Source organism: Cetorhinus maximus, chromosome 16 (assembly GCF_964194155.1).
Source record: "Cetorhinus maximus chromosome 16, sCetMax3.hap1.1, whole genome shotgun sequence".
Classification (NCBI taxonomy): domain Eukaryota; kingdom Metazoa; phylum Chordata; class Chondrichthyes; order Lamniformes; family Cetorhinidae; genus Cetorhinus; species Cetorhinus maximus.
The window spans coordinates 84,655,152-84,682,281 of NC_135894.1; the positions used below are offsets into that span (position 1 = coordinate 84,655,152).

The following is a 27,130-nucleotide window of genomic DNA, read 5'->3' on the forward strand; positions in this document are numbered from 1 at the left end:
GGATGCAATCAAATACAGGAAGACCTCAATTAATTGGCAGAATAGGCGTATAAGTGGCAAATTAATATTAATGTAGATAAGCATGAGGGGGCGGATTTTTAAAAATTCATTCATGGGATGTGGGAGTCATTGGCTAGGCCAGCATTTATTGCCCGTTATGGTGGGAAGAATAAGGAAAACCATGTCTTGTTTGGATAATAAAGAGCCTGAATGGGGCAGAGGGGCAAAGAGCAAAAACCCTAAAAATAGTCACACAGCTTAATATGGCAATTAAGAAAAATAAACCAAGTACTTAGTTCATTTCTCCAGGCATGGGGTTGAAAAAGACTGAGAGGTGACCTGATTTTTAAGATAATGAAAGGTTTTAATAGGGTAGATGTAGAGTATTTTTTACACTTGTGGGTGAGGCCAGAACAAAGGGTCTTAAGTTTAAGAAAATCATTAATAATTTCAAAAGGGATTTGAAGAGAAACATTTTTACCCAAAGAGTGGTAAGAATGTGGAACTTGCTACAAGAAAGAGTAGCTGAGGCAAAAAGCAGAGCTGCATCGAAGGGGATAAGCAGATGAGGGGGAAAAGGAATAGAAGAATATGCTCATAGGGTTAAAATGATGTGGGGGTGTGAGGGATCTTGTGTGGAGTATAAACAGCGACACAGACCATTTGGCCTGTTTCTGTGTTGTACACTTGATGGGACAAAATAGATGAGCATAGAATAGGAAGGAAGCTTCTGAAATGGTGCTGTGTTGTGAATGGAGCTGCGTGGATGTGGCAAGGAGTTACTAGCAGGGTGCCTCAGGGATCAGCACTTGGTCATTGTTGTTCATGAATAGTGTGGAATGGGGAAAGAATGCTAAGTTTGCAGCTTAAACAAAATTGGAGCGGGATTTCAAACAACAGGAAAATGACAACACAAATATACTAAGAGATCTAGCTTGTTGGGGAGATGAATGGCAGAAAGCAATTAATGTGGACGCGTGCAAGGTAATGAGATTAGGGAAAATACATAGCAGTTGGTAATAACTAAAGTAAATGGCTCTAGGTTACAGAACACATCACAGGAGAATAATTCAGCGAAACCGAAAGAGAAGTATGCAACAGCAGTAAGGAAATTTAACTGGATCTTGGGAAATGTAGCCACAGGGATAAAGCCCAATTCCCAGGAGGTTACAATGAGTTCGTACAAAGCAAATGTACGGTCTCACCTACAGTACTGTCTATAGTCCTGGTCACCGTACTACAGCAAGGGTAGTCAGGCATCAGCAACAATGTAATAGAGGGCAACCAAATGGCTTGAGGCAGCTTTTCAAAATGAGTATTGTTGAAAACAGAGACAGTTTTGTCAAAGCTTTTCGTCTTGCACTCATCAGGACAATTCGCAAGAAAATACCAATGTCTGGGGAAAACAACATATTTCCCCAGACATTGGTACTTTCTTGCTCATTGTCCTGGTGAGTGCAAGACGAAAAGCTTTGACAAAAAATGTCTTTTTGTTTTCAGCAATACTCAAGTTCTGTGCTACCAAATGAGTATTTTTGAAATATATTGCTCTCTGGATATGGGCAGTGCTGACAAGGCCACATTTATTGCTCATTTCTGCTCACCCTGAGTAGGTGGTGGGCCTTCTGTCTGAGATTTCCACCTGAGCTGGAGAGCTTTGGATTTCCTATTCTGCAAAAGAGAAAACTCGGGTGAGGAAGAGAAGGAGGCCAACAATAAACACTTGGAGAACTCCAGGGTTAACAGTGTCGGTGGGAGAAGCCACTGTTGTTGTTATTCATGTGTGTATTTTTTACAATAGACTTGCTTAAAAACAACTTAACTCAATCTTACTTGCACTTTATATGTTTGCACAATGCCTTGGTTGCTGATTAGAGATTGGAGGGGTGGGGGTTACCTTAGACAGCTTTCTCTTTCCAAAGTAGAATTGCAGAGACCAGTCAGCACTCCACTGCACTGAGACCAGACCAGCAATCAAACCTGCAACCCACTTGGAATATACAGTTTAGTACAACAAGAGACTGCTATCTAAAACATGTTTAATGAGGATTTTATCAGTTAAGCATAATTAAGCATACTTAAGCTCTAGTAAAAATGTAAATAGAATATATTGAATATAAACTTTACCATAAATTGTGTAATGCAAGCTATTTTCTTATTACAATAATAATTCTTCACCTTTTTTTTGTATTCAGTTTTAATGATGTGGATTACTTCCAAATGCTAACACCGTCTAAGTGATTTACATTTTAAAACAGTAACATCACAAAAATTGATATTCTAGTTTGCTGTTCTAACCAGGAGCTCAAGAAATTAATCTCGAACAAGAAGAGATTTTGCGTCAGTTGGATTTCTGCTAGTATCCTAATGGGCCAATCGATCACATTGTCCAACACTGTCCCTTGCATGTTTTTTACTTTGTAAAGCGGAGAGGGCCTGGTGTCTGGAGTGCCAACTTTCATTTTCTTTTATTGCCTGTGGACAAACTACACACAGTTGATGCTGTTGTGATCCCCGTAGATACCAATAACTTTTGAAATGAGATTTGAATTCCCATTGACTGACTCAAAGGACTACCCAAGATTTCACATTTTAAGACCTCTATTGTAACAAACACACTAAAAGCAACATCAACTAAACATTACTTAGGAGGCAACTAATACACTAAACTATGGAAAAGATATCACCCTTAATTTCCTACCATGACTAAAAACCCCACGCCATGTTTATATATCACACTGCACTCTCTGCAGAATTGTAGACTTTACAGAAACCAGTCCAAACTTACTCCCATCTTCCAATGGGCTCACTTTTCTCCTTTTTGTTAAATGATAACATCCAGTGTCCATCAAACATCATTTCTCTCAGTCTTCTGAGAATCCTTGAGCCAACTTCTGTGCTGTAATGATTCTGTGATTAGCAAGGCCCCCTCTGGTGACTCCTTCTCTTGGTCACAGCAGGACAAATCTTCCAGTGTCTTTAAATCTCCACCAGTCCCATCTCTTCGACCAGAGAATGAGCTCCACCTGCATTCTGCCTGGTAGCTAACAGAATCACAGAACTGTTACAGTGCAGAAGGATGCCATTCAGCCCATCACTTTGCACCAGTTCTCTGAATGAGCAATTCCCTTAGTGCCATTCTCCCTTCTTCTCCCCATGGAGAACAATGTTCATCCTTGCTGTCCACAATGGCTGCTGTTTTCTTGTCTGTCTCTCTTTCTGGGATCTGAGTCCGTTAGTCTGCAAACAGCAAGATCATTGTGACAATGGCAATTGCGTTGGGCAACGCTGCCACATGTGGTGAATTGCCCAGACATGTGACAAATTGGTTCTGTTCATTTTTAGGACCACATAATACAGAGTTGTGTTAAAGTTTCAATGCTGGGTATGAGTACAGTTGTCACTTGTTAGACCCCTATTTGTTGTTTGTCCTTAATTGAGCAAGGAAGAATCAACTATGTTGCTGTTAGACAGAAGTCACATATCAGTCAGACTGCGACTATATTTATCAGAATTTAGTTATTAGGTTTCTAAGCTGAAGGGTCACTTGCTCAAGAAATAGTTGGCTGTTTGTTACCTTAGCTATTCTGTTCTCTCTGGATGCCTCTAAATAATAATACATCTAGATCTGCAGGACCAATCTGTGAAGTGCTGTCAAAGCAGCACCAGCCTTTGGAATGACAGTGGTCTGATTGTTCTTGAAATTTTCTTAGGGAGTCTTGTGATGCAAGGGATGCTAATTGAAGAATTTATTTAACTGGTAGTTAGTAGTTTTCACAAATCATTTGATGTGCCTGAACAATGGACAGCACTGCATGGCTGCCAATGAGAGTTAAATGTGCAAATTTGACAAGCTAGGGCTGTGCAGCCACATCCAAATGTGTTCAGCCTTCACCTTAATAGATCTGCTGAAACGAGCGATTAAAATGAATAGCACAAAAGGAGAGATTACAGGAGGTCGATTAAATGTCCAGACACTTTTTTTCAAAAATGGCAGACAACAGGGCGTAAGCAAGGCAAGAGTCAGAATGCAGAAGCCAATACATAGAGATTTATCGATTCTTTTCTCAACCCTGTAGCCTAATATATCAACACTGATAAAATAGGAACAGTTTTACTTTTGAAGAAATTTGTTTTTTTTGTTAGAAACAGAACACTTTAGTCAACAATTGTCACCACCCCTTGAGAGTGTATACAGTAAGCTTGCTTTGTGATTACAAAACACCTTTCAAGCTGTTCTCTTGACCTTGGCCGTGAGTCTATCAGTGTTGATAGTTGATGTTTTAAAACCTCAAACCTATTTTCAAAAGATTGTGCGTTTCTTCAATTAATATTGCATATATTTTGTATCATGTGGCAAATATGGTGACCTGATCGCCACAAGTTTAGCGAGTATCAAAATCCAATGGGACGACACTGATCTAATAATATTAAAATCAGCATGTCCTATCAGTGCTTCCATCGAAAAATGTTGTGGTAACTTTTTTGCATGTGATATCTGTATCTGATACTGAGGTAGGATTTTCCAGTGTCAGTGGGTAGAACTTTATTTATTTTTTAATTTATTTGTTCATGGGATGTGGGCATCGCTGGCTAGGTCAGCATTTATTGCCCATCCCTAATTGTCCTTGAGAAGATAGTGGTGAGCTGCCTTCTTGAACCGCTGCAATCCATGTGGTGTAGGTACACCCACAGTGCTGTTAGGAAGGGAGTTCCAGGATTTTGACCCAATGACTGTGAAGGAACGACCATCCCTAATTGCCCTTGAGAAGTTGATGGTGAGCTGCCTTCTTGAACCGTTGCAGTCCATGCGGTGTAGGTACACTCACAGTGCTGTAGTATTTGTAGCACTTTAATACAACTGAGTGGCCTGCTAGGCCATTTCAGAGGGCATTTAAGAGTCAACCACGTTGCTGTGGGTCTGGAGTCACGTGTAGCCGGACCAGATAAGGATGTATGGAACAGCACCGGCAGATTGGAGGATGGCAAATGTAACCCCACTATTTAGAAAAGGTGGGTGGTGATGAGGGGAGAAAACAGCAAATTACAGACTGGTTAGCCTAACATCAATAGTAGGGGAAATGCTAGAGTCTATCATAAAGGAATTGATAACAGGACACTTGGAAAATATCAATGGGATTAAACAAAGTCAACATGGATTTATGAAAGGGAAATCATGATCGACAAACCTACTAAAGATTTTTGAGGACATAGCTGGCAGAATAGAAAAGGGAGAACCAGTGAATGTATTTGTATTTTCAGAATGCTTTTGATAAAGTCCCACAGAAGAGGTTAGTGTGTAAAATTAAAGCACATGGGATTGGGGGATAATATATTGGCATGGATTCAGAACTGGTTAGCAGATAGGAAACAGAGAGTAGGAATAAATGGGTCTTTTTAGGAGTGGCAGGCGGTGGCTAATGGGGTACCGCAGGGATCAGTTGGGCCCCAGCTATTCACAATATATATCAATGATTTGGATGAGGGAACCAAATGTAATATTTCCAAGTTTGTTGATGACATGAAACTTGGTGGGAATGTGAGCGGTGAGGAGGGTATTAAGAGGTTCCAAGACAATTTAGACAGATTGAGTGAGTGGGCAAAAACCTGGCAGATGCAGTATAACGTGGATAACTGTGAAGTCATCCACTTTGGTAGGAAGAACAGAATGGCAGAGTATTATTTAAATGGTGATAGATTGGGAAATGTTGATGTACAAAAAGACCTGGGTGTCCTTGTACACCAATCACTGAAAGCAAGCATGCAGGTGCTGTAAGCAATTAAAAGACAAAAGGTATGTTGGCCTTTGTTGCGAGAGGATGTCTTACTGCAGCTGTACAGGACCTTGGTGAGACCACACTTGAAGTGCAGTTTTGGTCTCCTTACCTAAGAAAGATATACTTGCCATGGAGGGCGTGCAGCGAAGGTTCACCAGACTGATTTCTGGGATGGCAGGATTGTCGTATAAGGAGAGATTGGGCCAACTAGGTCTGTATTCACTGGAGTTTAGAAGAATGAGAGGGGATCTTATTGAAAGGTATAAAATTCTGACAGGGATGGACAGACTGGATGCAGGGATGATGTTTCCTCTGACTGGGGGGGGTCTGGAACAAGGGATCACAGTCTCAGGATATGGGGACCATTTAGGACTGAGATGAGGAGAAACTTCTTTACTCAGAGGGTGGTGAACCTATGGAATTTTCTACCATGGAAGGCTGTGGAGGCCAAGACACTGAATATATTTAAGAAGGAAATAGATAGATTTCTGGACTCTAAACGCCTCAAGGGGTATGGGGAGAGCGCAGGAGTACGGTGTTGAGATAGAGGATCAGCCATGATCATATTGCATGGTGGAGCAGGCTCGAAGGGCTGAATGACCTACTCTTGCACCTATTTTCTATGTTTCTAAGGCAAATTTTGTTCCCTGAAGGACATTAGTGAACCAGATGGGTTTTTAAGACAATCGACAATGGTTTTATGGTCACCATTACTGAGTTTAGCTCTCAATTCCAGATTTACTAATTGAGTTTAAATTCCACCAGCTGCCATGGTGGGATTTGAGCCCATGTACCCAGAGCATTAGCCTTGGCTTTCTGGATTAGTTCAGTGACATTACCACTACACCACCGCCTCCCCAATTTATGTAATTAACGCACTTACGGGGGGGGTTGGGGGGGGGTGGGGGGGCGGTGGGGTGTGAGTTCACTAATGTCCTTTAGGGAAGGAAATCTGCCGTCCTTACCTAGTCTGGCCTACATGTGACTCTGGACTCTCAGCAGTGTGGCTAACTCTTAACTGCCCTCTGAAATGGCCTAGCAAGCCACTTAGTTCAAGGACAATTAAGGATAGGCAACAAATGCCACACTCTAAAAGAATAAATATCTGTGGAAAGAGCCTGAAGTGAAGAAATTAGCCCACATGGAAAGAGTCCTTGTTTTTAAAGGCTGCAGATGTCAGCAATACCTGCATGAAAACCTGAGCCTCCTGAGACACTGGCTGCTCTGTCATGTCGAGAGAGCTGGTCCACTGCCTGAATTCCTTTTTATTGGGGCTATCCCCTCCTTCGAAGTGGCATGTGTCAGAGGAGAAGTCAGCTGGTGCTGTTAGCTGCATGCTGCATGAAGGCTGACAGCAGGGAAGTGCAGATCAAGGTGAGTAAAGTCCAGGATAGAAGAAATGCCTTCTCAAAATGCTTCTTCTATGAGAACAAGTCCTGTAAACAAAGGCCTTTCACTTACGTAAGCATAGTAATTATTGTTTTGTTTAGTGTGTATTGTACCTTTAAGAGTGATACGTGTTAAGGAAGATCACATGATCTGTATAACCAATAGGGGAGTAGCGCGGGCTACCTCAGCAGTTAGTGCAGAGATGGAGTTGAAGTTGAAAGCACACATATAGTTGCTGCTGAGTATATTGTTAATAAACTAATTATTTATTTGAGCAATTCAACTTGGCTCACTCTGTGTTTGAGGCTAATGCTCTACCCAAGACGTGTCTGAGGATCCATCTATAATAGAGATAAAAACAAAAAACTACTGCGAATGCTGGAAATCCAAAACAAAAACAGAATTACCTGGAAAAACTCAGCAGATCTGGCAGCATCGGCGGAGAAGATAAGAGTTGACATTTCGAGTCCTCGGGTCATGAGGACTCGAAACGTCAACTCTTTTCTTCTCCGCCGATGCTGCCAGACCTGCTGAGTTTTTCCAGGTAATTCTGTTTTTGTTTTCTATCTATAATATCCCCAACTTGGGCACCACTCACAACAAATAGGCGATGAGGATCCATGGGATCCAACAGCAAGGAAGCAGCTGTCCTGGTTCGGTATTTAAAAGCTTTTCACAGAGCAATCAATCCACGCTGTGCCCTCACCCTGTTGACCCTGGCAAGTTTCAAACAGCTCAGGAAACCCTTGTGCTGGCTGCTAAAGGCAGAATAATGGGTTAAATTTTCATTTAATTGCCTGTTAACATATTTAAATATCAGGTTTTCTATCCCCATTGGGGGTGGTGTGTCCCACATGCCTCCAAATGTGCAACAGTTGAAGGTGGAAGTGTGCAGGATCAAGCTGGGTTTGTGACGGGCCAGCATTTTTGGACGTCTGACCCATCCCCCCCCACCCCCGCCCTCCTTGCATGTTAAAGTTCTGCCCAGCCCAGTGTGTCACACTATCTGCGTCTGATTTGGGTCTGCACATGGTTGCAGGCCCTGGTCGCCATGTGGTGAGCTTAAACAATTTTTTGAATCCTGAAGAAGAATCCTGTAAAAACAAGGATTTGTTACTATCTTTTATGAAAAGGAATTAAGACAACGATTACACTCTCTGGCTTATGAAAGTGACTCCAGCAGCTGGACAACTCTCTTATTCAAAGAAGAGCATTAGCCTCAAACAGAGTGAGCCCGAGTTGAATTGCTCAAATAAATAATAGGGAAATATATTTTTAAAAATCCAACGCCAGAATTGGGGTTGCCAACTGTGATTAAATGCATTCCTGGAGGTTTCATCGCATGACTTTCCAACACCCCCATCGTTGTCACGTACTGCCTCCCTACGCCAATTGGAAAGCAGAAGATTCATTACCCAATTGGACAATGACCAAATGGCCAAACAGCCATTTTCAATGTTTTTAATTCTGGTAAAGAGAAATGTTCAAAGAAAATGACCAAAATAGAAAAAAATCTCTTTAAACGTCCCAATGATCTTTCCTCCAGGATTGTACACAGCCGCGTCCTGGAGATTGATCCTCAATTCCTGGGGACTCCAGGCGGGCCGACCGAGCCCAACCACCCAACCAAAAGGCAAATGCTCACCCAGCAGGCCGGCTGAACGGCGACCTCCCCTCCTGGCGGTGGCGCTGCCGGATCGCGCCGCGCGCCCTCCCGAAGCGCCGGGAGCGGCGACATCTTGGCACTGGAGGAGAGGCGGATCTCGTTGGCAGTGATGAGCGAGGAGAGGAAGGTTACCTAGGAAGCGCGCGCGGGAAAATCACTTGTGGCAGAAATTGGAACGTTGACCTGGGCAAGGTATTGTTCTGAGTTGTTACTTCACAGTCAGCACATTGCCGGCCTCCTGCTCAGGCCACACAGCTTCAGCATGTGAAAAACCCATCTTTAAATTGAATTATTATTTTCTCCTTAAATGTTCACGTACTCATTTGGGATCCAGCTGGCAGTAAGGGAACCCCCTTGTCATTCAATACACCGGGGCGGTTGCTGCAATTTAGCAGGGCTTAAATTTTTTTTCTCTCTCTAGTTTTCTCTATTAAATGCAACCGTTTTCCCCTCCTCAGTCGTTTACTAATTGTTTGTAGCGAGCTAACTTTTAAAAAACCTGTTTGTATATCTTATTGATTGACTTAAAACTGCGTTTCAGTTTTATTTTGCGAATGAGCTTTGTTGAATTCTTGCAGAGTTTTGCTTGTCTCAAACTTATTTCCCTCCGGTTGTTTTGAATAAGTTGTTGAAGAGGCCACTGTTGCTAATATACTGCTAACTTCTTGCTTGTATGAGTAGACCTTTCTCCAACCGCCCCCCCCCCCAAGTATACACACAATTTGCAAATTTATGAAAATGTTAATATGCCATTGAGAATTTTGGTCAAAAGATTGGGTGACATGATGAGTGTGAATTGAAGGGCTACACATTGAATATTGACAGCCCTGTGAATGTTGAACAAATTGTAATTGGGAGTATTGTATATTGACAATGCAAAACAGGCCAGTCAGGATCTAGAAAGATAAAACACAGGTTACTGTTTGGCTATGGGGCTTTTAATTGCATCTCTTGAGATAATGACCATTTGTACAGAGCTAGGTTTCAAATAATTCGCAGTGCTGTTAGAAGGCATAGATTGAGGATGCAGTGGACCATGACATTAGGTGTTGGGGATTAATGTGCTATTGATTTCTATAGGACTGTGATAGAGCTGGTTTTTTAAATTTTGCACACCTGCTAGGAGTGCATGATAGTAAATATTGGACACAATGCCCTGACGGGTGAGACTTCAAGCAAAGAAAAGAAAAGTGCGTTTAGATGCTAAGCTGGACAATCTAGTATTTCTTAGACTGGTTAAGAATTTATTCCCTTCCTCTGTCCTCCTTCCAGTTTTGTCCATTTTTCTGTTCTGCAAGTGATGATAATACCTTGGTTTCAACATTGACAACTCTCCAGTATCTAGTCCTGGCAGGTGTCCTTGATGTGTGAACCTTGAGAGTGACAGTAGCGAGGATCACAACCAAGCCTCTCCCTCTCTCTCATTACGCACCTTCTATTCATTCATCTGCAGGAATCTGGGATGACCCTCTTTCCCCCATCTCTTTCAACCAATAGGTAACCAAGGCTGGTTGACCTCAGCTGAAGCAACAGTCAGGGTACAGTTAACTCAGCAAAGACCATGGATTATGCCTGGCACCTTAGGGCCCTTGTGGCTCAGGCCCACACTGGGCAGTACTTTTACCCACTGAGCCATTGGGGTGCCAGTATATTTTAAAAATCTCAAGAGGTCTGACGACTTGAGAATGAATTGAGAAATGTTTCAATCTTGCTAAAACCACACACACATCCCATGACATGGCCCAGCCAAATCTCCATGCTCCGTTACCATGTTTAAAGATTCTGACTTGTACACCAGTGAGGGCACACTGTAAGAAATAATTGCCAGGTGTAAAGATCTGCTGTTGTGCCAGCATTGAGAAATTGGTGAGGAAAGCCACTGGAGGATTGCATGCAGGTCTCCAGATATGGTGGAAGTGGGTCTGTTTCCCACCTCCGTGCTCAATTGTTGATAGTTTAAGCAATGCGTAAAAATAAGTGAAACTTTGGTCAGGCCAGTAGTATTAAAGCCACGGTATAGCTGTCCGAATATAAATGCAAAAAACAAACTACTGCAGATCTACAAATCTGCATTAAAGAGTGGGAATATTGGAATATATGCTGCAGGTCAGGCAGTATCTGTACAGAGAGGAAGGTTGGGTTAACATTTCAACCAATGGCCTTTGAGTGCTTTTCTCTCATACTATAAACTTCCTTTAGTCTGCAAGATTTGGTTCAACACTGAGACTCCACGTTCAAGAAATCACCAGAAATCCAAAACGAAAACTGATATTCAGCACTTGCAAATACAGTTTCTTGCTGAACCTTGCAGAGAATATGGAGCTGAGTAGAAAGCTCTGTAGCTAACGATGGGTTTGGGAATGCTTGATGCTGAGACTGGGAATGCTCTCCCTTTCCTCCAGCTGATGCTCCTCAGCCGTGAGAACACGGATTCTGACAGGCGGCATTGCCGCTTCTGAAACCTCTGCAGGAATCGGAAAGCTCCCCCCGTCCCCCGCAGGCTGATATGAAGTCCAAAGGAAGCTTGCTTTTTCTGTTGTGTTATAATGACCGCTGGATTGTAACTTTTCTCTCCCCCTCTCTCTCAAACCCCCTTCCCCCCACCGACTCCCACATTCCCTCCGTTTGAGCAGCATGAAGTTCGTCACCTGTGAGATAGCCTGGCACAACAAAGAACCTGTATACAGTGTCGACTTTCAGCATGGAGCAGATGGAAGGATTGACAGACTGGCCTCCGCAGGAGTAGACAGCGCGGTTCGGGTAAGCACTTTCAGGGCTTAGATTTGCGAAAGTCGGGAAGGTGACTGGCTCTTTAAAAATATTTGGGTGTTTGCAGAAAAGCAAGTTGGCTGTGGCTGGGTCCGGTTGGGCTGTTATTACAGGGGTTTTGCATGTTGGGCAGCCAGCATTCCGATTCACCCCCATCCCTGCCCCTTTAATTAAAGACAGGGTCAAAACCTTTAAAGGAAACAATCGACAAATTCTCTTCTCCTCTCTCCTTGCTTCAAAATGCAGCTTTTTATTAAAAGTTTACTCTGTAGCTTCAAAGTGGAATTAATTTTTATACTGATTTCCTGTTGCTGCCAAGGTCAACATTTATTGCCCACTCCTAATTGCTCCTCTTCAACCTCTGCAGTCCATGTGGTGTAGGTACACCCTTTGCATTCCACACTCCATTTGCACTGCACTTTTGGTCTTGATGAAAGTGTCAGTCAGCGTGCATTCTGTTCAAAGTTCGATCAGGTTGGTTGGCGTGTGCTTATTCTCTGAAAAATCGTGCACTCTCAGGCAGTCTTCTCCCAACACTGAGTATGGGCAGTATAAAAGTGTAGCAGGTATAATACCACCATTTTTAAAAGTTCTTTCCTGTGTGAATATCACTGGCAACACCACAATTTATTACCCATTGATTTCGGGAGTGACAAGGTATTGGAGGTGTTGGCAGGCTTAGAAGTGGACAAATCTCCAGGTCCGGATGATTTGTGTCCCAGACTGCTGAGGGAGGCAAGGTAGGAGATCGCAGGGGCTCTGACCCAAATTTTGAATTCCTCTCTGGCCACGGGGGAGGTGCGAGAGCACTGGAGAACAGCTAATGTGGTTCTGCTCTTTAAGAAGGGTTGTAGAGATAAGCCAGGGAACTACAGGCCAGTGAGTCTCAAGTCAGTGGTAGGGAAACTATTGGAGAAAATTCTGAAGGAGAGAATCTATCTCCACTTGGAGGTGCAAGGTTGGATCAGGGATAGTCAGCATGGCTTTGTCAGAGGGAGGTCATGCCTAACAAATTTGATTGAATTTTTTGAGGAGGTGACCATGTATGTAGATGAGGGTAATGCAGTTGATGTTGTTTATAAAGATTTCAGCAAAGCCTTTGACAAGGTCTCGCATGGGAGACTTATAAAGAAGGCAAATGCACATGGGATACAGGGTAATTTGATAAGGTGGATTCAAAATTGGCTTAGTTGTAGGAGACAGAGGGTGATAACAGAAGGATGCTTTAGTGACTGGAAGCCAGTGTCCAGTGGCGTACCACAGGGATCTGTGCTGGGTCCCCTATTATTTGTCATTTACATAAACGACGTAGATGACTATGTGGGGGGTAGGATTAGTACGTTTGCGGACGACACAAAGATTGGCCGGATGGTTAACAGTGAGGTTGAGTGTCTTGAGCTACAGGAAGATATAGACGGGATAGTCAAATGGGCAGATAAGTGGCAGATAGAGTTTAACCCTGAAAAGTGTGAGGTGATACACTTTGGAAGGAGTAATTTGACAAGGAAGTATTCAATGAACGGTATGACACCAGGAAGTTCTGAGGAACAAAGGGACCTTGGCGTGTGTGTCCATAGATCTTTGAAAGCAGAGGGGCATGTTAGTGGGGTGGTGAAAAAGGCATGTGGGACACTTGCCTTTATCAATCGAGGCATAGATTACAAAAGTAGGGAGGTCATGTTGGAGTTGTATAGAACCTTGGTGAGGCCACAGCTGGAATACTGTGTGCAGTTCTGGTCGCCACATTATAGGAAGGATGTGATTGCACTGGAGGGGGTGCAAAGGAGATTCACCAGGATGGTGCCTGGGATGAAACATTTAAGTTATGAAGAGAGGTTGGATAGACTTGGGTTGTTTTTGTTGGAGCAGAGAAGACTGAGGGGCGACCTGATTGAGGTGTACAAGATTATGAGGGGCATGGGCAGCTTGTTCCCCTTAGTTGAAGGGTCAGTCATGAGGGTACACAAGTTCAATGTGAGGGGCAGGAGGTTTAGGTGGGATGTGAGGAAAAGCTTTTTTACGCAGTGGGTGGTGATGGTCTGGAATGCACTGCCTGGGAGGGTGGTGGAGGCGGGTTGCCTCACATCCTTTAAAACGTATCTGGATGAGCACTTGGCATGTCATAACATTCAAGGCTATGGGCCAAGTGCTGGTAAATTAGATTAGGTAGGTAGGCCAGGTGTTTCTCACATGTTGGTGCAGACTCGATGGGCTGAAGGGCCTCTTCTGCACAGTGTGATTCTGTGATCCCTAATTGCCCTTGAGAAGGTGGTGGTGAGCTGCCTTCTTGAACTACTGCAGTCCAAATGGCATAGGAACACCCACAGTGCTGTTAGGGAGGGAGTTCAGGATTTTGACCCAGCGACAGTGAAGGAACAGCAATAGAGCTCCAAGTCAGGATGGTGAGTGACTTGGAGGGGAACTTCCAGGTGGTAGTGTTCCCATCTGTCTGCTGCCCTTGTCCTTCTAGGTGGTAGAGGTTGCAGGTTTGGACGGTGCTGTTGAGGGAACCTTGGTGAGTTGCTGCAGTTCATATTGTAGGTGATAACACGCTGCTGCCACTGCATCAGCGGTGGATGGGGTGCCAATCAAACGGGCTGGATGATGTCGAGCTTCTCGTGTTGTTGGAGCTGCACTTGTCCTGGCAAGTGGAGATTATTCCATTACATTCCTGACTTGTGCCCTGTAGATGGTAGACAGGCTTTAGGGAGTCAGGTGAGTAAGTTCCCAGTCTCTGAGCTTTTCTTGTACCACAGTATTTATATGGCTGGTCCAATTAAATATCTGGCCATTGGTAACCCCCGGTGTATTGGTGGAGGATTCAGTGATGGTAATTCCATTGAATGTCAAGGAAAGATGGTTCGATTCTCTCTCGTTGGAGATGGTCATTGACTGGTTCTTGTGTGGCACAAATATTAGGTTGCCACTTATCAACCCAAGTCTGGCTCGAGCATATCTTACTATCACGTGGATTGAATCAAATTGGCTGAACAATGATTCCTGTGATGCAGAGGACCTCAAGAGGGGGCCAAGATGGATCATCCACTCAGCACTTCAGGCTGAAAATGGTTGCAAATACTTCAGCCTTGTCTTTTGCACTGATGTGCTGGTCTCCTCCATCATTGAGGATGGGGATATTTATGGAGCCTCCTCCTCCAGTGAGTTGTTTAATTGTGCATCACCATTCGTGGCTGGATCTGGCAGGACTGCAGAGGTTAGGTCCGATCTGTTGGTTGAGGGATTGCTTAGCTTTGTCTATCGCATGCTACTTTTGCTGCTTGGCATGCAAGTAGTCCTGAGTTGTAGCTTCACCAGGTTGACACCTTATATTTAGGTATGCCTAGTGCTGCTCCTGGCATGCCTGGTGCTGCTCCTGGCATGCCCTCCTGCACTCCTCATTGGACCAGGGTTGATCCCCTGGATTGATGGTAATGGTAGGTTGGGGAATATGCCGGGCCATGAGGTTACAGATTGTGGCTGTATACAATTCTGTTGCTGCTGATGGCCCACGTTGCCTCAGGGCCAGTTTTGAGCTGTTAGAACTGTTCTGAACCTACCCCATTTAGCCCAGTGGTAGTGCCACACAACATGATGGAAAGTATCTTCGGTGTGGAGATGGGACTGTGCGATGGTCACTCCTACCAATACTGTCGTGGACAGATGCATCTGCGACAGGTAGATTGGTGAGGACGAGGTCAAGTAGGTTTTTCCCTCTTGTGGGCCTGTGGTAGGTGGTGAGGGAACCAGTCTAGCAGCTGAGTCCTTCAGGACTCGGCAGTGCTACTGAGCCATCTTGATGATGGACATTGAAGACCCTCACCCTGAGTACATTCAGTGTCCTTGCAACCCTCAGTGCTTCCTCCAAGTGGTGTTCAACATGGAGGAGCACTGATTGATCACTTGAGGGAGAGTCGTAGTTTGTAATCTGCAGGTTGTTTCCTTGCCCATGTTTGACTTTATGCCTTAGGGCCTGGAGTCAATGTTAAGGGCTCCTGAGACCACCTCCACTGACTGTATAACACTGCTGCTGCCCCTGGTGGGTCTATCTTGCCGCAATAGTGACAGAAGAGCCTGGGACTTTGACTGTAAGGTATGATTCCTTGAGTATGAGTATGTCAGGCTGTTGCATGACTAGTCTGTGGGGCAGCTCTCCCAATTTATGGCACAAGGCCCCAGATCGAGGACTTTGCAGGGTTGACTGGGCAGGATGTGCCTTCCTGTCGGAATGCTAAGCCTGGTTTGATACTGGGTGGTCCTCTGGCTTTCTTCTGATACTCTTTGCTGTGTTTTAATTTAACTGAGTGGCTTGCCAGGTTAGTTGAAAGATAGCTCAGGATCATCCCCATTTCTGCCAGCAAAGGACAACTCGTTTCCTTTCATAACAATATGAATGAGTCAGTTGGTTTAATGTAATTCCAGTAGCTCCCTGCCCTCCATTACAGATACTGTCTCTTCATTTATTTAATAAGCAGAATTGACATTCACAAACTGCTGCGGTGGGGTTTAAACTTGCACCACTAGGTTATTAATCCAGGTCTCTAGATTACTAGTCCAGTAGCATAACCACTGTGCTACCAAACCTGGTATCTTGCTGGCACTACTTGAACTTTATCTGGGTCAGGTGGATTGTGTTCCAGCCCATTTTGATTGCTTACCTAATGATTCAGCCAGCTTAGTGTTGAGGCTTCCCGTTGGTGCAGGCCTGTTGTTTTCCTGCTGTAAAGCTGGTGACTTGATGGGCTACTGGTCAATGAACAGAAGCAGCCTACGTAACCTCTGCTTGAGTCGCTATACGAACAAGGAGCCGGAGTAGGCCATTCAGCCCCTCGAGCCTGCCCCGCCATTTAAAAAGATCATGGCTGATCTGATAATAACCTGAAATCTGCACCCCGCCTACCCCGGATAACCCCTCACCCTCTTGCTTACCAAGAACCTATCCACCTCTGCCTTAAAAATATTCAAAGACTCCACCACTTTTTCAGGAAGAGAGTTCCAAAGACTCTCGACCCTCTGAGTGAAAAGAATTCTCCTCATCTCTGTTTTAATTGGGTGATCCCTTATTTTTAAACAGTGTCCCCTTAGCTGTTGATTCTCCCAGAAGAGGAAACATCCTCCCCACACCCACCCTGTCAAGTCCCCCCAGGATTTCTCATGTTTCAGTATAGACCACCCCGATGTCTATTCAGAGAATGCTGGCAGGTAGAAGATCACAAACTTTGTTAAAACCCAGAACTGTGCTGCTGTACTAATTGACCAATTTAAAAAAAAAAATCCACTTGTTTGTTTTCTCTCCTCTCCTTCGTTCTCAACTTGGCAGATGGCTCCTTGTTGTTGGGGGCCCCACTAGGACCAAGCCCAAGGAGTTTTCATTTAGTTGTGAGCTTGGATGGTTAGTGTTGGCAAGGTAATTGACTGAGTGATGCCCAGTCCGGTGGTAGCTCTGGTTCTCACTGGATAAACTTGCTGAGTAATCGGGGATCTTCAGATGCTTTACACCATCATTTTCTTGCAGATATGGAAGGCGGACAAAGGCCAGGATGGGAAAGCAGTTGTAGATATTTTATCAAACTTAATACGTCACACAAAGGCAGTGAACGTTGTACGTTTCTCCCCGAATGGTGAGATTCTTGCATCAGGCGGAGATGGTAAGTGAAACTTTTGGATCAAGTGAGTATTAAAATTATCAAAGTGAAAAGCCTGACTAAACCAATAATGGCTAGCCAAACCACTGTTTATGGCTGGTTGACCATTAAAGGTGGTAGTGGGCAGTTGCGTGGAGTGTGCCTCGGTCAATGAACAAAGTTTTGGTGATCACTGATTGCCCAGGGACTGGAATATATGTTTGTGGTACCTGTATGTAGCCAGAGTGCCTCCTGCAGAACATCATGAATGTTCTGGTTTCTCGACTAGATTGTAGTAGGGGCGATACCTGCAGTAGGCTTTTAAGCCTTAGGCTATGGACAGAGAACTGGAATGTTTGCTCGGAGATTGCTCACTCTTACCCAGCATCTGGATCCAGCCAGACTATTTTGGAGAGGAACTCTGGCCATTATTTCTCGCCTGCAAGAACGTGGGAATGCCGAGACCAAATTTCTGTACTCTCCCACTATCGCCTTGGTGATCTCACTGCCGATCAACGGTTGAAGCAAGGATGGCCCCTGATTTATATTGTCCCGGTGTTGACATGTGACGCGTTTACCAGCAGACTCACGGGAGGAGGAGGAGATTGGAAAATGTTTTCTAACCCTTCACATTATGCATGAATTGTCACAACTGTGTGCTCATTATGTTCACTGAGATGACTCAAATGACCAAAATACATTTTTGTGCTTAACTCAAATCTCCAACCTTGTACCACAGATGCTCTAATATTGCTATGGAAACTGAATGACAACAAAGACGTCAAAGAATTGGAACAAAACCTTTTTGAAGAGGACACTCATTTAAATAAGGAGAATTGGACAGTACTCAAAACGTTACGGTAAGGAGAAATCTCAGTATAGTCCTGCCCTTCACTTCCATGAAAGAAAAGCCTTGGTTCGGAGTGCTAGCTAGCGTATAGTGAGGATGGGATTAAAGGGAGCAGCCAATTTATGATGGAAATATTTTTTACTGTTATTCTTTTTTTTATATAAAAAAATAGAATGACTTAATGGGTATGCCTTTCAGAAATGCAATAATGTTAATTAAACGTATGAGCATTTTGAGGGCTTGCCAGGGGGGGGATAATTGCCCTGGCTGGGACCAGAGGGTCACAGCCTGAGAATAAAAGGTTGCCCATTTAGGACTGAGATGAAGAGAAAGAAATTCTTTCAGTCAAAGGATTGTGAAAGTTTGGAGTTCTTTACCTCAGAGAGTTGTGGCAATTCAGTCATTGGATGTATTCAGGAGCGAGATCAATGGTATTTTGGATATTAAGGGAATCCAGAGATGTGGGGATAGTGCGGGAAGGTGGAGTTGACGTTGGAGATCACCCATGATCTAGTCTCATAAGGGCATGAATGGTCCACTCCTCATTTTTCTTATCCCCTTTATGTTCTCAACTTGTGACTTGGCGTGTTTTACCGTTTCACACTGTTGGAACCCCATTCTATTTGAGAGTGGTCACTGTTCACTTCCATTGTTTCGAGCTTTCTCTACAATTTAAACTACAACATTTAGTACTATATTGCCTCCATTTCTAAGCCCATCTTCTACCCCACTTTCGATTCTCTTGCCCCCGCCCCCCCCCCCTCTCAAAAAAAGGTGCTAATTCTGGATTATGGTTCCACAAGTGCCAACAGCCTTTCCAGGCGCTCTCTGCTCTCAGGTGGATCTGAAAAATCCCCAACACAATTGCGAAGAAGAGCATGGGAGTCATCCCCCATGTCCTGGCCGATCGAGATGACCTCACCATTATTGCCCTGCTGTTTGCGGCAACGCTTTTTGATCATGAGCGCATTCTGAGCTTTTAAGCCTGACGTTCAAGGTGAAGAAGGTTTTTGATGTAATTACTTGGATTTTGTGTTTGTTTATGCTGTTGACCTAAATATCCTTTGTTTTGTGTGTTTCCTTTTGTAGAGGACACATAGAGGATGTATATGATATCTGCTGGACAACTGATGGGAATCACATGGTGTCTGGTTCAGTTGATAATACTGCCATTATGTGGGATATTAATAAAGGTAAATATGTCTGTGCTAATGAAATTAGTGCAACTTTCGTTTTTATTCCTTCACGGGATGTGGGCATCACTGACAAGGCCATCATTGGTTGGCCATCCATAATTGCCACTTGAACTGAATGGCTTGCTAGGCCATTTCAGAGGGCAGTTAAGAGTCAACCACATTGCTGTGGGCCTGGTAGTCACATGTAGTCAAGACCAGGTAAGGACTACAGAATTCCTCCCTTGTCAGGCATTAGTGAACCAGATGGGATTTTACAACAATTGATGATAGTTGTCATGGTCACCATTACTGAGACTAACTTTATATCCCAGGTTTATTAATTGAATTTAAATTTCTCCAGCTGCTATGGTGGGATTTAAACCCATCTCCCCAGAGCATTAGACTGGGCCTCTGGATTACTAGTCCAGTGACATTGCCACTATGCCACCATCCCCCTTAAATTTATTTTATTTATTTTAAAAATATAAGTGATGTTGAGTTTTCTGCACTTCCCACTTAACCTCCCTATCATGCACTAACTCCTCTGGGAGTTTAGGGAGACTAGCTGACAACATGTTGAGGCTCTGTCGGCGCAGTTACTGAGCAATATATGAATGTAACCAGCATTCCTTGAGAAGTGGTTATGTGCAGCTTGTTACTCTCCCTGCGTATTATTGTTACCTAGTCCCACCCCTTCCTCCACAAGTATGACATTTCCAGCACCTGATTGATTGAAGTTGCCTTTTTTTATGCCACATTGTGAGCAGGTTGTATTATGAATTCTCCCAGCACAACCATTAGACTCTATGATTACCTTATGTCTCGTAGGACTCTTTATAGTTGCCTGAGAGTAGAGACTTTCACCTCTTCAGTTTTGCTGGGTTCAAAGTCAGGGCTGACAAAGCGATGCTGCAATTTTCTCTGCCAGGCATACATCAATTACATTTTCTTCTGTTCACTTCCCTTCCGATGTTTTTCCTACCCCCACCGCCCGTCTGTGGCAGTGATTACGAGTTGGCTGTGTAAAGAATTGTACTTAGCATCTTAGCTACAGCGTACCGAAGCTCCAACAGACTATGCCCTCATTTCCCTAATATAAGTGCACAAGAATATATCACTGGGTTAAAAATGCATGATAATCAGTGCATACGTACTGTGTATTAATTCTAAAACTCTACTTGAAATGCTTACTGTTAGAGATTAGTAGACCATATTATTTTATACATGTGCTGAATTGTTACTTTGTATTCCAAATTGTTTGTGTCAATTTTTTTTTTAGGGGCAAAGCTGTCAATCTTTAATGAACACAAGAGCTATGTGCAAGGTGTCACTTGGGATCCTCTGGGGCAGTACATTGCTACGCTTAGTTGTGACCGGTAAGGAGGCTGAAATTTTCTCTATTATTTCTGTTCCAGACAAATTCCTCATAAGTTGCAGTAAGTTTTGTAGTTTACCCTGCCTTTTTAAAAAGAAATGCTGAAACCCTTTTTTCCACATCCCAGTCCCCTTGAGCAGGTAGCCCTTCTGAGCTTTTTAAATTCTTTCATGCGATGTGAGTGGTACTGGCTAGGCCAGCTTTAATTACCCATCCCTAATTGCCCTTGAGAAGGTGGTGGTGAGGTGCCTTCTTGAACCGCTGCAGTCCATGTGGCGCAGTGCTGTTAGGAAGGAAGTTCCAGGGTTTTGATCCAATGACGGTGAGTTATCTTCAATTGGTGTCTTAATGACTACAGAATTCCTTCCCTGCCAGACATTAGTGAAATAAATTTAAGGGGGATGGTGGCATAGTGGCAATGTCACTGGACTAGTAATCCAGAGGCCCAGTCTAATGCTCTGGCGAGATGGGTTTAAATCTCACTATGGCGGCTGGTGGAATTTAAATTCAATCAATAAACCTGGGATATAAAGTTAGTCTCAGTAATGGTGACCATGACAACTATCATCAATTGTTGTAAAATCCCATCTGGTTCACTAATGTCCGACAAGGGAAGAATTCTGTAGTCCTTACCTGGTCTTGACTACATGCGACTCCCAGGCCCACAGCAATGTGGTTGACTCTTAACTGCCCTCTGAAATGGCCTAGCAAGCCATTCAGTTCAAGGGGCAATTATGGATGGCCAACCAATGCTGGCCTTGACAGTGATGCCTACATCCCATGAAAGAATAAAAACGAAAGTTGCACAAATTTCATTAGCACATACATATTTACCTTTATTAACATCTCACATAGTGGCAGTATTATCAACTGAACCATGTGATTCCCATCGGTTGTCCAGCAGATATCAATGAATAGCGTAGATAATTTATCAGACAGTTTTTCCTAGATTTCCATTGGTCAGCTTTGGTTTACTGTATATAAAATTAATTTTCTTTCATTTTTATTTCTAATTATTTCAATAATTAGCCTCCCAATAACAGTGCAAAATCAACTTCAAAGCAAAGTTAATAAATGGCAGAATAACTTTGGGGATTTTTCAAAACTAGTTTATGTTGAGTGCCTTTTTATATCGGAACTCTTATAGCTGTGGACAAAAGAGCGGTTTGAATATATTCATTTTATTGTTTGCCTGTGGTCTAACCCCAGAAAGGCCTGAGTATACACATCAGGAAAGGATTGACAGGCTGGGTCTCTTTTTTCTCTTGAAAAAAGAAGGCTGAAGGATGACTTAATAGAGGTCTTTAAAGTTATGAAAGGTTTCGCTAGAGCGGATACAGAGAGAATGTTCCCTCTTGTGGGGAGGAGCATAACTAGAGGCCATCAATATAAGATAGTCAGCAGGAAATCCAATAGGGAATTCAGAAAAAAACTTCTCCACCCACAGAATGGTGAGAATGCAGAATTCGCTACCACAGGGTGTAATTGAAATGCAGAGTACAGATGCACTTATGGGGAACCTAGACAAGCAGATGAGGGAGAAGGGAACTGTTGGCCAGGGTGGTAGATCTAGTTGAGAAAAGATGGGAGGAGGCTCGGACTGGATTGGGCTGAATGGCCTGTTTTTTGTGCTGTATATCCTATGTGGTTGAACATAAATTATATTCTCATTGATTTTGTATGTATTACAGTTCAAGTCAATTTCTGAACAAATGCAAGGTGTTTAAAGTGTAACTTTGGTGTCTTTTGTTTAACAGGGTTATGCGAGTGTACAGCACACAAACCAGGCGGGTAGCCTTTAATGTCAGCAAGATGTCATCTGGTTGTGAAGGAGAGGTATGCTATACTGTAAGAGAGCTAGCCCTTGTATAATTTCACCTTGTCGAGCCCTGTTGAAGCTAGCCAGCTCTTTAACAATGCGCATGGTGCACGGGTCAATGTTCATCTTGCTTTCCCACATTCCACTTGGTGGGGCTGTGTGGCACCATGTGAGATTACTGGCTGTCAGTGGCAGGGCAAGTGGTATTTCCTGGTCTCACGCGGTTCAACAGCAAGGATTTGAGCAAGATGTAATTCAGCCATATCATAAAGCTAAACACACTCTGTCCTTATTGCTGGGAGTGTAACACCTGGAATTCCGGTGTGTGTTTTACCAATCTTCCACTGTAACTTTGACAGAGGATTTGGTGCTAATGGCCATTTCTCCGGGGTTTCTGCCGCAATTATGCCAGGGGATCAGGGAACCCCCCCCGAAGGAAACTCTGCCCCTCGGTGTTTTTCTGAAGTACCATGGCGTTGGGAGCCGCAAGACTGAGCGAGTTCCAGTTACGCCATCTGTAACATTTACAGTTGTGGCTCAGTTGGTAGCATTCGCCACTGTGCATGCCCACAAGAATCGAAACCAGCCCTCCTGTGCCGTGTTGAGGTGCTGACTCATGCAGAGGCCCCCAGCTGCCTCTTCGGGTGGATGCAAAAGATCACCTGGCACTATTTCAAAGAAGAATAAGGGAGTTATCCTCAGTATCCTGGTCAATATTGATCCCTCAGTCAATATCACAAAAACAGATTACCTGCCTATTGTCACATTGTTGTTTGTGGGAGCTTGCTGTGCGCAAATTGGCTGCCCGCATTACAATAGTGACAGTGCTTCAGGAAGTACTTCATTGGCTGCAAAGTTTTTAAAAAAAACATTCATTCATGGGATTTGGACATTGCTGGCTGGGCAAACATTTATTGCCCATCCCTAGTTGCCCCTGAGAAGGTGGCGGTGAGCTGCCTTCTTAAACCGCTGCAGTCCTTGTGGTGTAGGTACACCCACAGTGCTGTTAGGGAGGGAGTTCCAGAAAGTGGTTTACAATATTCTGAGGTTATGGAAAGTGCCTTGTAAATGTAAATCTATTCTTTGATTCAATGAAGCTGCCTGAAAAACACATGAATTCTGGGGGTTATTTGAATGCTGCATGACTTGCTTTTTACCACTAGAGCCACTGCTGACAATTGTGTGCCTCTGGGGACCCCTTGTGGCAAAAAGCTAACTGGCTCTCGATCACATTCAGTGGAGCCTCCAACTGAGTTTCTGAGTCTGAACAAATCGATATAACCTGGTGCTGGAACTCCCTTTCTGCTGATGGAGTGTTGAAGGTGCCGTCTTTTAGATGGGACACTGAACCAAAGCCCTCCCTCCCTCTCTGGTGGACATAAAAGATCCCATGATACTATTTTGAAGAAGAAAGGCGATGGGGAGGACGGGGGTCTCCGATTTTCCTGGGTGCTGATCAGCATTAAACTCTCGAGAGAGAAATCACTGCAATAGATCATGTGGTCATCGTCTCATTGCTGTTGTGGGATCTTGCTGTGTGAACAGAAGCAGCTGCGTTCCCCGCAGCTCGACAGTGACTGTACTTCAAAACCACTTTGGCTGTGAAGTGACTTGGGATGTCCTGAGGTCGTGAAAGGTGCTATAGAAATTCAAAACCTTTTCTTTAACAAGGCTTGTTGTCCTGGCACCTCCACACTGGGATTCTAAATTTGGGTTCTTCAGTTTTCGATAATTAGCCTATTTAATCCTTTTGTAAACGAATGAGGGCTTAAAAATAGTGATTTCAGCTTCTGGCCGGCTGTGAAGTGTGTTTCTTTTTCCCATCAATGCAATTAGATTGTGTTGCCGTCTGTCCAGTACGCAACCCATTTGTCCTGTGCAAAAGCAAAATACTGTGGATGCTGGAAGTCAGAGTTAAAAATAGAAAGTGCCGTGAATACTCAGCCTGGTCACCCTGTTTCTCACTCCACAGATGCTAATGTTTCAAGTCAATGATCTTTCATCAGCACTGTGACAAAACATAAGATGTGTCTAGATGAGGTGTGAATGGCAGACTGATAAACATACAAAAGCAAGAACAAGAGAAAACTAGGATAAAACCAAAATCAGCAAAGATAGAAGACACAAAATGGGCCAGAGTTACAGACTGAAATTGTTGAACTTAATGTTGAGTCAGGAAAGCTATGAAGTGCCCAAATGAAAGATGAGGTGCTGTTCCATCCTCCCAGTTTCTCCATCTCTGCCACCATCTGTTCTGGTGATGCCACCTTCCATACCAGTGCTTCTGATATGTCTTCCTTTTCCCTCAACTGAGGACTCGTCCCCATCGTCGTTGACAGTGTCCTTGACTGTGTCTGTCCAATTTTCTGCGTATCTACCCTTGCCTCTTCCTCGCCCTGCCAGAACAATGATAGGGTTCCCCCTGTCCTCACTTTCTACCTCACCACCTCCATATTCAATGGATCATTCTCCACCATTTCCGCCAACTTCAGTGTGATGCCCTAACACACCCCTCTCCTTCTCACGGCACCTCTCCATGCAAGTGCAGAAGGTGCAACACCTGCCCTTTTTATCTCCTCTCTTCCCACCATCCAAGGCCCCAAATGCTCCTTTAGGTCAAATTGATTTATGTCAGTTTTTCAATTTGGTGTACTGTATTCACTGTTCTCAATGTAGTGTCTTCAATATCAGGGGGACCAGATGCAGATTGGGTGCTGCTTTGCAGGACAAGCATGAACTTCCTGTCAGCTGTCAATTTAATTCTCCACATTGACCCCTCTGTCCTCGGTCTCCTGCAGTGTTGCACTGAAGCTCGATGTAAGCTTGAGGATCAGAGCCTCAACATGTGATTAGGCGCTTTACAGCCTTACGGACTCAACGTTTTCAGACCATAATCTCTGACCCCATTTTGTGCCATTTATCTTTGCAGGTTCCAGTTTTACTCTTGTTCTTTGCTTTTGGGCAGCAACCCTTCATCTTTCTGCCATTCACACCTCTTCTAGACACATCTTTTGTTTCTTTACTTGTCCCATTGCCACTCCCTTTGGCTCTGGGTCACCAAACTGCCTTTCACCCTATCACCGACATTTACTTTTGCCTATTTCCCCCACCCCACTCCCTCCCCCACCCCCACCCCCACCTCACTTTTTTAAAAACTGATTACACTTCTAGCTTTTTCCAGTCTTGATGGAAGATCACCAACCTGAAACGTGGCTGCATTTTGCTGTAGGCTGATGCTTGGACAAATGGGTGCCCCAAGCTTGCACTTAACAAGAAATAGGAGCAGGAGTAGGCCACATGGCCAATCGAGCCTCCTCTGCTATTCAGTACTTTCATGGCTGACCTTGGGCTTCAACTCCATTATCTTGCCCACTCCCAATACCCCTTAATTCTCTGAGAACAAAAAATCTGTCTATCCCAGCCTTAAATGTATTCAATGATGGAACATCCACAGCCCTCTGAAGTACAGAATTCCAAAGACTCACAACCCTTTGAATGAAATAATTTCTCCTCATCTCATTCCTAAATGATCTGTCCCTTACCCTTAGACTGTGCCCCCATGTTTTAGATTGCCTGATTAGCAGAAACAATCTCTCAGTTTCCACCGTCAAGCCCCTTCAGAATTTTGTAGATTTCAGTGAGATCGCCTCTCATTCTTCTAAACTCCAGAGAAGATAAGTCCAATGTACTTAGCCTCTCTTTATAAGGCAACCCCTTATCCCAGGAACCAATTTAGAGAATCTTCGCTGTACCACCTCCAATGCAAGTATACCCTTTCTTGAATGCGGACACCAAAACTCCGTGGTGTCACCAAAACCCTGTACAACTGTAGCAAGACTTCTTTATTCCTGTACTCCAATCCTCTTGCAATAAAGGCCAACATGCCATTTGCCTTCCTAACTGCTTGCTGCACCTGCATGCTAACTTTCTGCATTCCTTGCTTGAGCGCACCCAAGTCTCTTTGAACACCAACACTTGCCTTTTAAAAAGATATTCTGCTTTTCTATTCTTATGACCAAAGTGAATGACTTCACACTGCCCTCCATCTGCCATCTTGTTCCCACTCACTTACCCTATATATGTATCTTTGCAGCTTCGCTGTGTTCTCCCCACAACTAACTTTTCCACCTAGTTTTGTATCATCAACAACCTTCGATACATTATTCTCTGTCTCTTCATCTAAGTCATTAATATAAAGTGTAAATAGCTGAGAATTAGCTGAGACCCCAGCACTATTCCTCCACTATTCACTGCCTGCCAACTTGAAAAATCCCTGTTTATGAACACACACTGTTTTCTATCCATTAACCAATCCTCTATCCATGCTAATATATTAACTCCAACTCTGAGCCCTTATCTTGCCTATTAATCTTTTGTGTGGCACCTTACCGAATGTCTTTTGGAAATCCAGGTATACTACATCTACTGGTTCCCCTTTATCTAGCCTGCTAGCTACACTGCCAAAAAAACTCATAATAAATTTGTCAATCAGGATTTCCCTTTAGTAAAACCATGTTGTCTTGTTCTATTCATTCTATGTCTTTCCAAATGCACTGTTAAGACTTCCTTACTAGTAGATTCCAGCATCTCCTAACAACTGATGTTAGGCTAACTGGCCTGTTGATCATCATTTTCTCTCTCTCCCCTCCCCTTAAAAAGCGATACAACATTTGCCAACTTCCAATCTAA

The 27,130-nt window shown here is 43.8% G+C and overlaps 1 protein-coding gene across 1 annotated transcript in view; it reads left to right on the top strand.

Moving 5' to 3' along the window:
* Positions 1–8,888: 8,888 nt before the first annotated feature.
* Positions 8,889–27,130, top strand: part of chaf1b (chromatin assembly factor 1, subunit B) — a 48,858-nt gene continuing 30,616 nt past the window's right edge. Inside the window, exons 1-7 of the mRNA XM_078560236.1 lie at positions 8,889–9,024; positions 11,466–11,592; positions 17,114–17,246; positions 17,962–18,082; positions 19,162–19,265; positions 20,527–20,623; positions 22,380–22,458. Coding sequence (XP_078416362.1) covers positions 11,467–11,592; positions 17,114–17,246; positions 17,962–18,082; positions 19,162–19,265; positions 20,527–20,623; positions 22,380–22,458 — 660 coding nt within the window. The 5' untranslated portion in view covers positions 8,889–9,024; position 11,466. The remainder of the gene's footprint in view (positions 9,025–11,465; positions 11,593–17,113; positions 17,247–17,961; positions 18,083–19,161; positions 19,266–20,526; positions 20,624–22,379; positions 22,459–27,130) is intronic.